The 12,342-nt window shown below is 34.0% G+C and overlaps 1 protein-coding gene across 25 annotated transcripts in view; it reads right to left on the bottom strand.

Annotated features, from left to right (window-relative positions):
- Window positions 1-1,013: 1,013 nt before the first annotated feature.
- The window catches only part of LOC125681098 (C-Jun-amino-terminal kinase-interacting protein 3-like), a 47,984-nt gene continuing 36,655 nt past the window's right edge, over window positions 1,014-12,342 (bottom strand). For all 25 annotated transcript variants that reach the window (XM_048921023.2, XM_056155917.1, XM_056155913.1 and 22 more), the window contains 3 exons: window positions 7,255-7,440; window positions 3,420-3,563; window positions 1,014-2,859 (listed from right to left, as the gene is read on the bottom strand). In XM_048921023.2, the coding sequence (XP_048776980.2) occupies window positions 2,756-2,859; window positions 3,420-3,563; window positions 7,255-7,440 (434 nt within the window). In that variant the 3' untranslated portion in view covers window positions 1,014-2,755. The remainder of the gene's footprint in view (window positions 2,860-3,419; window positions 3,564-7,254; window positions 7,441-12,342) is intronic.

The following is a 12,342-nucleotide window of genomic DNA, read 5'->3' as shown; positions in this document are numbered from 1 at the left end:
CAAGGTCAAGAGATCAATATCCCTTTTTGAAAAGGACCTCGAGACAAAGTATCAAATCTTACTGCTAGTTTTGGCGTTTTTGACTAGGTTGTGTAGGTCTAGTTCTATATTTTTGCTTTTGAAAAGATACCATACTACATGAATTAAACTATCATAATTATATGACAGCCAAATAAATGTTCAGTGATTTTCATTGGCCAATCGTTGCTTTACAAGCAACATATGAATGGTTGAAGAAACTTTTTATAACTCTACAAAAGGAGGAAATGTTTCATGTCAAAAACTACCATTAATTCATTCTTGCCTTTTTCCATTACAATTTTCTTTAACAGTCTTAACCAAACTGTTTCCCAAAATGTTGAAAGTAAATGCAACTTATTGAAGAAAAGTTTTACATGCCTACTTCCACAATTCAGCAATGTGACATAACTAAGAATAGTATTCTTTCTCAATATATCTTTTTAACCATCTGTACTTAGGATGACTTTGAAATGCAGGAGCAATTGCAGAAGCCTCAAGGTCACTTATCACATAGATGGGTTTACTCTATGCTAATCCTAAACCAAGGTCAAGGGTAAAAACATATAAACTGTCAGAGCCAAAACTTTGTAGTGAAGAGACATTAGAAGCACCTACTTAGCACAAACATTAATTGCTTATGATCAGAAGTTTGTCATGACCCTGTTGAAACAAGACCATTCCATCAATGTAACTATCAAAATTATGTGTCATGACCCTGTTCCTAGGTCATTTGACAATGTCACTAGGAAGAAAAGTTGAAGCAGCATGACAATGTCACTTGGAAGAAAAGTTAAAGCAATATACACAAGTACAGGTTCATAATAATCATTTAGTTTACAATAGAACTACATTTGTACTCTTACTTATTGAAAGCTACACTGCCCAAAATAACTTCAGCAGTCTAAGGACATTCTCTAATAGGGTATTTTCTGCAGTCATCACTGTGAAGGGATTGGGAAAATATATGAATAACAATGCAATGAACGCCAACAATGAATTTGCAGCTTTATTCATGTTTATCATAAATTAAGCTTAGTATCTTAAACATGCTCTGACAACATACACACATTAATATTCTTCATTAATGATACAACTTTGTAAAAGAAATGCACATTAAATGTTGTAACTTAATGTGCAATTTATGCTTAACATAATACTCCTTCATGAAACTGCTTATTATCACTAGACTAACTTTTCCCCTGGCCATAAGGACCATAAATATAACAGGTGGATGAGATTCATAAATGCCACCTGGAAAGACAAAAGTCAAGCATAAATGAATCCTTTAGTCAGAACTGGTATCCACTTTCAGCTTGGACAATGCAGATAAATAGCTTGTCCAAGTAAACAACATGAAACATGAAGAGACTGTTCTGATATCTGAACCAGAAACCTTTCAAAAGCTAGTTTAAGCCACTTGACTATTGAGTTTTGTGTTCCATTGCTTAATTAATAAGGAAATATACTTAAAACAAAGTTGGGTTCCATTTGTGTAAAAAAAAAAACTTATCCACAATGACACTGTCAAAAAATTAATACCTGATGAATACACCATTACAGACTTCACTAAACATCTCCATCCGAAGAAAAATATTTCCATTGATTTTAAATCCAATAACTATTGAATTCCTTAACAATTTTTTCTATTCAAATATAGACAGGAAACTTGGAAATATCACACTTAATGAATAAAATAGTATTTAAAAAACACAGAAAAAAAATTACATAACCAACTGTTGCAACTTATTTAAAATGCAAATTTATTCAAAATAATTGATTCAAAATAAATGTATGTATTCAAAATAAACACACGTTTTCAAAACAAATACATGTATTCAAAATTAATGTCTCAGTACCAAAGAAATTTGATATGTTTCCTGCTTTGTTGTTGAATTTTTAATAGGAACAGATGACATCACCACAGTTCTAACAAACAGTGCTTATACTTAACAGCACACTCGGATCTAGTACACTTTAACATGACATAGAATCAACAAAATAAAAACTAAGAGTAATGGTGCTGTCAAGGTGTAAATGTGAACAGAATAATAAATAAAAATGATTTCTTACAAAAGACTGCTACAAGCTGGCCTTCAACTGGATGTGTCATAATCATTAAAACAGTGAGGATTTACATAATCAGACATCAACTTCCTATTTTAAGAAGAAAATTCCTTTCTGGTTACATTTTCTATGGGATTGATTAATAAATAAACACATGTAACATTAAAAATTGCGATAAATAAAATTTGAAAGGTCAACAAGATATATATTGCACATGAATGAGAGATATAAGGATTGAACTAAGTATGAAATAAACAGAAATGCCATATATTCTATTTATTTTTTTCGAAGTCCTCTAACTTTTACATGGGTAAATAATAAGAGTCCAAGAAATATCATATTTCTTAAGATAAATCAATGCTTTTGCTGGTAACAAAACCACTTACAAAACAACAATAACAGTTACTTTTGATGTACTGACACATTCGTACATATTTGCATTCTTCACAAAGCCTGGTCTTTCATACCACCTCAAAGAATCAGGTAGTAATATATTTACATGTATAGCAGCTGTAAGAATATGCACTTAACAGCATTTTCCATTAAGGTCAAGCATATGACCTAAAGCATGATACATTCATTGATAATGTATGCATACATAGAGCATTTGTAATACATTGACATTTGAGGAGTACATTGTCCTTGACCTTGTGGCCTGGATTCTATGAGACTATTTGCTGTGGTTCACTTCCCATACAATGAGGTGGCTCTTGTCTCCTTTGCTAAGTGACAACTTCTTCTCTTCCTCTTCTGGGTTATCATCATCCCCATCACCTAGAACAGAATTACACATTTGAAATATTCTGCAATAGTTCACCAGTGTTCAATTTTCCATCAACCCCTTGTTGTCAAAAAATCATCGTGTCAAGAGGTTTATTGGAGACTTTATACCTTGACATATATAATGGCTGCAAGTCTTCTAATTAAGAACTGTACTTTGCACATGATACAAACATCACCATAGTAGAATGAAAATAATCAACTTGTAGAAATTGTTGTGGAATAACCCTTTGGTTTCAGTTTTTATTTTCCAAAAAAGTCTTGAGACCAAGGGGGTATACTCCAACAAATTCCTCCTACACAGTCATAATTAGAACTAGAGGCTATATCTAAATCAAATACCCAATAGATGTACTGGGTAATTGAATGTAAAGTTTAGATTATGCTGACACATAAATTTCCACTTCGATACACATCTTTAACAGATAGGACACAACATACGGTATACTAAAATAAACACAAGTGCTATATCGGTGTGCAAAAGATAAATTGCTGATTTGAAATGCATCATTAGTGTATGTACTCGTTTACTATCATTGTAATTCAGATCTGACCTATTCTGAAGTCCACATATCCCTCTCCTCCAGACAGAACCAGCTTAGCGTTGCTGACCTCTATGGGGATTGCCTCATGGCGTGATTTGTTGTCACTGGGTTCCTCATGGTCTGTAGCTGCACTCAGACCTTTCCTAGGAGAACCTAACACATGGATATACAATCAAGATCATCAAATATGTCAGAATATCACTATGCGTGGGTAGCCTTACTGGGAGATACATTTTACCTCTTGTTTCAAAACATTTGTTATTTACAACATCTAGATATGCATCTAATTTGACTTGTGCAATATTTACATTTACTGTATCTTTACCCTGTTTACTAACTGTCCCTATCAAATTATACAAGATATTTTAAAAAACAAATTCTTCATACATTCATAATAGCCTTAGTAATAATTTATTATATATAGCATGCAAATCAAATGCCATCACAAAGTAAAGCATTGAAATAGCTAGGAAGTGAAGTACATGTATTGAAACATGACAAAATAATATAATGTCAATAGAAATTGAAATCTCTGGTCTAAATCAAAATATTGTTTGCTTCCCATTAGTATCAATTTATGAAATCTTTTTTTAAAAAAGACTCATATTTTTGTATGATCAAAATAACTCCTTTATGAATTTGTTGCAATCTGCATGCAAATTGTATAATTTCATAAAATGAAATATAAAAATAATTTGGTAATCAATAATAATGCAAGATATCATCAAGAGTATTTGAGTGCTAAGCCTAACTAAAATTTGGTTTGTTTCCCCTCTGACTTGCATGTACATATACTAAATAAGCAAAATATTTTTTGGATCAAAAATGTCAGATAGTGACATACCAAGTCTTTAGTTTGAACATACACTAAAGCACAAGAAAAATACTACGAAGGGAGATACTATAGAAATAAATAAATATGATTTTAAACAATCTATTTTGTTTTGAGTAGGGGTATCTTTTCCATGTTAGATGAATGAAAGTTAAATCTACACCCTAAATTACCAGGTAGACAATAAACTGGAGGCCTGTTTATGTTTAATCATCACTGTTTACATGCCTAATTCAGCTGACATTTACTGATCAAATTCTCCATTATTTCCTGACCTTTAAATACGAATGACATTCTGACTCCCAGACTGATACTGTATACCTAGATCTTATTCAGATCAATGTCTTCAACATGAATTATGATCGGAAATACAGAACATCAATTTTTTTTGTAATTCAGCTCATTTAAAGGGACTGGTTCACGATTTTTGAAAGAAATGTTTATCATTTTTTATGTTAAAAATTAAAAATATAACTCATTTATTGTTGACAACCAAAATTTGGACCGTCTGAATGCAAGGATAAGAGCAGTATCTTAGCTTTGGTTCTGTGTTATGTAAACAAAGACTCGAGTCTTTTTATGTAAACAAACAAACCGGTGAAACATTAATTTTTGTAATTTAAACCATCTTCATTTTGTACAATCACAAATTTTACCTTTTAAATGATACTTTTTACTTGAAATGTGATATATCTAATAAACTTGGATCAATATCCCTTTATTTTGAAAACTTCGTAAACAATAACACACTTCAATCTTTGTTTTCAAAACAAATAATAAACTCTCTATAATGAGCTTCTGTCTTGATGAATAACCTTAATTTTTTTTGTGAAACCTTCTAAACATATTAGACTATAGATTTTGATCATTTAAAGTGAAAAACAAAATTTGAGGGGAAATCGTGAATCAGTCCCTTTAATCCTCAAAATAGTTATCATCTGGTTCCAAAGCTGGACCTTGCAAGGTACATAGAATTACACAGAATGTCTGTTTATGTCATATAGATCACTCTCCCTAAATGTCATCCCTTTTAGTTTTCTTTTTTTATATCCATATAATACATATCTACTGCTCTCAATGCAGTCACAATATTATTTGGATCTTCACTGTTAGTAAGCTTGGTTTTCCATTTTTCTTGCTCTTCATGAGACCAAGAATGGAAACCACAAGACATCTGTGCCTCTATTAAAATTTTTTCCTCTGGTGTGACACTTTTTCCAGGTGGGTCAGGGCATTCATAATGATGTCTCTGATACATCTCGCGAACACCTTCATATTCCCACACCTTAATATCACTTGTCCAATGTTTTATGGGAGAAGACTGCTTTATGATTAAAGATGAAAAGTTAGCATCACTTAAAAAGTCACTTTCATCATCCTGATCTGCACTGTGCAACTTGGTCAACATGGTTGTAATGGAAGATTTTAATTTTTCTTGATCAACGCTATAAACTGGATCAACTTCTGTCTGAGACCAAGCAAGATGAAATGTTTTACCAATATATTTCAATAGTTTCATACAGGTTTTCCCAGTATACTGTTCCTTGGTACCCAGTAGTTTAAGAATAAAGTAAAAACATTCTGAGACAACTAAACATCTATTTCTATGCCATGAGTTATTTTGCACCGGTAGCTTTCCCCGTGTGTTTCCTTGTAGCAAATTGGATCCATTGACAAAATGTGACAGAGACTGTTGTGAAAAACTGGTAGCCAAATCATGTAGAAGTCTTTGAATGCAGGTGGGCAAAGCACACATCTTGCAAGTGTTTATGCAAGTGTTTATATGATGCAAAACAACCATCTTAATCTCATAGGTTGTTGGAATACTACCATCCTGAATATATCCCGAGAATATTGTTTCAGATATAAATTTTAATATCATGTATGCATAACGATGATCTTGTGATGTACTTTTCAGCAATTTAATTTCAGTATCACAGTTTGAAATTCTCCAACATGTATTGTGACCCCATTTACACATTTTAGGTACAAGATAGCATTCATGATTCAACACTGGAGCTTTAACACTGGCACAATCCTCATGTAGTAATCTCTCTGTACTCAATACTTCAAAAGCTGGTAAAAAATCTACCAATACATACAAATAATCTTGATTCCTTTTTATCTTGTAGTTATTGGGGTCTGGTGCTTGTAAGAAATGTGACTTGCTAGTCCATTTCAATACCAGACTGCAGTTGTTATAGTAGGGGGATCCCACATCATCCCCGGTGGCTAACTGCATGAATCCGGATGATCTGTGTTCAGTACACTTGTCACAACCTGGTCCAGGTTTTGAAACAGTTCCATGCACAACATATTTACAACACTCATCTTTCTGAAGAAATTTCATTTTGGCATCAAATTTGAAACAATTACACATGTAATTCACAGACTTCATAACGTCAAAGCTATAAGAAAATGAAATTCTGTCTCCTTGTATACCACTTTCTGGACAGTTAAAACAGTATGGCAATAACTGTTTACTTTTATCGATAACTTTCATATATCCATTGCAACATTTAATCAATGATAATTCGTTGTACAAGGCCTTATTTAGTACAGCTAAAAAGTCAAACTCTATGATAGGTTCTCTGCTGTGACTTGAAAATTTCCAGTTTCTTGTTCCTTCCTCCATACTACCACAAGGTATAATTTTCTCCACTCCGAGAAGGTTATTTACATGCACCAGTGATTCTGACAACCTTTGTAAGAGCATTCCAGTAGAATCCCTGATGTCCTGTAATTCCTCTTTGTTTATATCCAAACAAACATGTTTCTTAACTTCCTCTACAAATGTCTCCATGTCTTAAGGATTGAAAGTATTAGGTAATACTTCCCATTTAACCAATATTTCTATGCATGAGAGGTATTTCTCATTTCCTGTTTTGTACTTTCAATATTAGAAAAATGTGCAGGTCAAATTGTCCCCATAGTATTTCACGCCCTCTTTGTGAATGATCTACAAAATAATTATAAATAAAAAAAATATCATATTTGTTCAAAGGTTCTTACCTGGAACTGACACAAAGAACTTGACAGCATCTCTGTGACCATGGAATGAAAGCTGAGCCTGTGCCATGGAACAATATGGTATGAAAGTTCCAGGTGTGACACTGTCTGTCTCCGTGTCACTATAGACTCTAACAATGCCCCCTGGACGTCCCCCACTGGGTCCACTGGACACAGTCTGCTTGTTACCTGTAATACACAATCCTCATCATCTCCTTTTACAATCCCCTCTTTACAATGAAAGCTCAATAAGGCACTAACAAGTGATGATTTACAATAATATATTTATCGGAAATGAAAAAATTACTGCCATTATCACTTTTATGATATTATATTCACACATTGTACCACTATATAACCTTGGAAAAATCTGTAGTTCACAATCTCCTATGCATTTGGATATTAATCTATACCAGTATCTGATTACCAATGTTACATTACTTGTCCATGTAAAATGTATAGAAAATATCTATAGGGACTTCTAAACTCATACTATGAATATTCTTTCCAATACATGTATCTAAATTTTCATTGAAAATAAGTGTGGTAGCATTAGGTTTATGAATGGTCCTCTTATTTGCTCCAGCTGATGGGTTTAACCCTTCAGTTTGATAGAGCACTGGACTGTTGTGCCACAGATTCCGGCTCTGCAGAGGCCAACCCAACATGTTACATTTAGGGTCCAACATTGCCTCTGCTGAGGATCCAGTCTGAAACTTCTGGCATGACAGTCCAGGGGTTAATACACCAGCGCGAGTTAATAAAAAGAAGAAATATCTCGCACAACCACAAAAGAATGAGTGATTCCGTGCTTCATTTATGAAACAAATAAGATTAAGTGTGTAGATCAATGTGTACTAACACACACAGATATGCAACATTCTGATTTTAAGCATCATTTAGATACAAATGGTTCCTTTATTCTAGCTGAAATATAGATCATAAGTTTCATGATGGATTAGCTTTCTTTGCGTTATCCAAGTCCAAATTCTGACCCTTGTGTAAAATAACCTGAGTTGCACATGGTAAAACACAGAGGACTATTGAATGTTTTAAACTGTTGATGTATCTATCTTACATACAGAAATATTTTTCCTAATATAAACTGTTATATGGGGTCTTAGGGTGATGCCAAGCCTTCCAGAAAATGTGTCTTGTAAATGTGGTGAGCAGGAAGTTCTCAAAACGGAGTTGCAATCAACAGTATAAAAAAAACAACTGATGGGTATATAAAATAATATACCATTCTAAGCAGTGTTGCTGTAGAAAAATGGAGTTTTCCATTGAGAGTGCAGTTAAAGCATGGTTCATTTGTGTCCAAAAGTTGATTATGCATGTAGTGCATTTCATGATAGTGATGTAGAAGCACAGGTGTCAGCTCATGTGGCTGCTCGCTGGTGGAAGGTTATTTTCTTGCTAGTTAAACATGTGTGCAGCATATAGTGGATGGACATAAAATACTGGATTGGAAATCCCCTCTTAATCATTGCACTATCACTTGATCTCTGTTCTTAAAAAAAAACACTGGGCCTTCAATTTCTGTAAAGCATTGGACATCTTCTTTTGCAATGCCTTGGAGTGTGCATAAACCATGAAGGGAAATTTCCAAACAACTTGTTAAGATTTCTTCAGAAGCAATTTCATTGGCTAACAAAAGGTCGCTCAGACTTGACCCTGAATGGGATGTTGTTAAATCCTTGTGTAATGAACTATGAGAGCAAATCAAAGGATCTAATTTCAGTTAGATTGCAATAGTGCTGCATGTCTTTCATGCATGTACAAGCCATTATTATGATTACAGCTCACAGGTTCTACTGACAACTGCCCTTGAAGGGATAGACATTAATATTTTGTCTCACTTGCCCTTTGGGCAAAAAACCCCTCAAACTTTCACTTGTCCAAATGAAAAACTTTGTTGTCCGAAATATTTTTACTCTAATACAGCTTTCAACCAGTAACTTTAATTAACCCCCTTTGTGGAGTCACCAAATGTCAAACGGTGAATAGCATAGTTTTCCTTCTCTACGCTACCAAATGTAAGTGGTTACAACTGTGAATTATAACTAATGATTAAGATTTCAAGTTTATGGCCTGGGTTGGCTAACCCTGGAACATTATCGTAGTAGACTGCAATTGATGGGAAAAAATGTCAAAGTTAAAGATAAGAATATTACAACGGCCAACGTAGGGAAATAGGTATGTTCACCGCACAATACAATAACTTGTGGCAAAGTGTTGATCAGTTGATAGGTGTATTTCATTCAAATGCTCAATGTTCCATTTCAAAAAAGTAAACTTTTCGAAAGTGTAACAATTCAGGTTTTATTGTATAACTCAGTGGAAATGTACATCGATGCTACCAATTCTGTAAATTGTACTGCATGTACGAAAATACAAAGTGCTGGTGATAGCTCTAAATTTCTTACACAAGGTACATACATGTACCATACTGCTGTCAGTGTCAATAAACCCTAAATTAGTATTGTCAAGTCTCCTGAAACTCACATTTTCTTTTTAATCGAGATTCATTTTTATTCTAAGCATTGCCTTTTATTTTGTCATCTTTCTGAGTGTTTTCCAAACTAAAATACGTTGAGAGACGGTTCTGGAAAGCTGCCATATTTCTCACATGACTAAGATAAGTCGTACATTATGTCAGATAGTTTGTTATTCTTACTGTCTAGTATAAGATAGGGTACAATCTACTAGAAAGGGGCCTTCACTAGTAAAAAGAAATTGGTGGTTCTGTACTGAAAACAAAAAATATGGAGTTGAAAAATACGGAGTTGGACTTTTTCTAATATTCAATTAAAATAAATAATTACATTTCCTACTGAAATAGTTACTTGCAAAATCAAGCAAGTGTGTATCGAGTTTCACTTGTCTGAACTGGGTTTTCACTTGACCTGGGCAATCGGACAACCGTAAATGTCAATCTCTGCCTTGAACCAGAAGACAAAAGTTACTACATCATGTCATGATCGAGCAATTCAACTGCAGCACCCAAGAAGAGTACGGTTAACTGCTGATGAGAAAAAGAAACTAGTTGAGATACCGCAACTACATCAATTTGGAATGAAGCCACGCAAAGTTGCATTTCAGCTACTTTTAAACCATTGTCAAAAGAGACATTAAGCTTGAGTAGCCCTAATATGTTTTGTATGCAACATTGGAGACATCTGTTCTATTCAGGGATGGATCACGTTTCACCCTTTAATGCTATGTGGGTTCTTAGAGCTTTACGACATCGAGGAGAATACTATATAAACCAAGTACATTGTTGAATGCAATCAGTTTGAAGGGGGTGGCATCATAGTGCAGGGTTGTATACATGCAATGGATGGAAGATTCCTCTTATGGTGATTGAGGGAAGTTTAACAGTTCAAAACTATGTAGAAACCATTTTACATTATAACTGAAGTATTTCAGCATGTCGACAGATATCATGCCACTTGATGCAGTATCGATTTCTTATGTCATGAAAACATTGTTGCCTTGAACAACCTACAGTTCGAATCTTTCACCAATTGAATATGTTTGAGACCTTTTGGACAAAGTCCACACCGCAATTCTGGAAGAGTGGCATAATATTCCTCTAGACTAAATCAACATATTGATTAACTCCATGCTTCAACTAATCTGTCCTATGACAAATGATGGAGGATATACCCATTATTATAAATGTGGAAAAACCTGTTAACATGTTATAAAGTTCTCAAAAATGTTATCGCAATTCACCTTTGAATTAGAACGCTTTGGCCGATATAGTATTGCGTTGAGTGACGACACAATTGAATCTGTTTGTAATACAATTACGAAATGCAACAGAAACTCTCATTGGTTCATATGTATAAGTCCGCCCAAATTCCCCTATATGGGAGTAGTCGGCATTTGAAAACATGACAGCCAGATGGAAACAAACTTCAAAGGAAGAAAGAGAAAAAGTTGTATTCTTGTGTTGTTGTCTCATAAATTTGATATAAAAAAATTTCTAACATATTTTTCTATTATACTTGTGTCCAAACATACCTTCAAATATCTATTAAAGCCCCATATGACCCCAAAACACAGCTTTTGATGATTTCGATTGTTGACGTAGCCATGTTAGGTAGCCAGTCAATTTGAATTCCGGTTCATTTCCATACTGGCACAATGGCTTCTAAATGTGAACTAATACCCCACAAATATTTTAGCTAAACATTTTAAATATATCATCCCAGTTCCATTAAATGATAAATATTCAAATAGCTAAACTCACAGCAATGCGGCTTTCATTAGTCTGGGCCGGTCTCCATCTCTGCCACACGAGTGTTAAGGACCATAATGGGCTTATGTAGCATTTTCGTTAATCAAGGGCTTATTTTACCTTTACAAAAACTATATCTTTTAATTTCTATTAATTATTCGTGTTGATAATTAATGAAGAGCAAATACATAACTTATAATCAATTTTATGAATAGATATCCCGTACATGTACCAATAGCAACAGAGTTCGAATTGACCGGCTACCTAACATGGCTACGTCAACAAATGAAATCATTTGAAGCTGCAAGTTTTCGGGTCGTGTGTGGCTTTAATGAATATTTGAAGGTATGTTTGGACACAAGTATAGTAGGAAAATATGTTAAGATTTTTTAAATATTGAATTTATGAGACAGCAACACAAAAATACACCGATATCAGGCCTCAACCGTGCGCAGCTTTTGGTGTCCCGTAAATCAAAGGTTTTTATAAGAGCTGGATCTGTAGCTCTGTTCCGTCACAATATTTTTTCAGAGAGCTACAGTTCTCCAGCTAGTAATTTTCTAGTCCGTCCATCTTATCTGAATCACCCGAATCAGCTCGAGAAAGTGGGCAGGCTGTAATCGGCCAATGAATACTCTTGTTGTATTACATCAGACATGTCATTCAAACTGCTCGATCGTCTCATTCAATTATGTTGTCACACAACACAATACTATATCGGATAAAGCGTTCTAATTCAAAGGTGAATTGCGATAAGGACATTTGTTAAGTCTTGAATACCATTATATCATATCCAACAGAGGAAAGTTACATATTTCCATTAAGTTATTGAATTATTTATTGTG

This window comes from Ostrea edulis, chromosome 2 (assembly GCF_947568905.1).
Source record: "Ostrea edulis chromosome 2, xbOstEdul1.1, whole genome shotgun sequence".
Lineage (NCBI taxonomy): Eukaryota > Metazoa > Mollusca > Bivalvia > Ostreida > Ostreidae > Ostrea > Ostrea edulis.
This window is presented reverse-complemented; position numbering and strand designations above follow the sequence as displayed.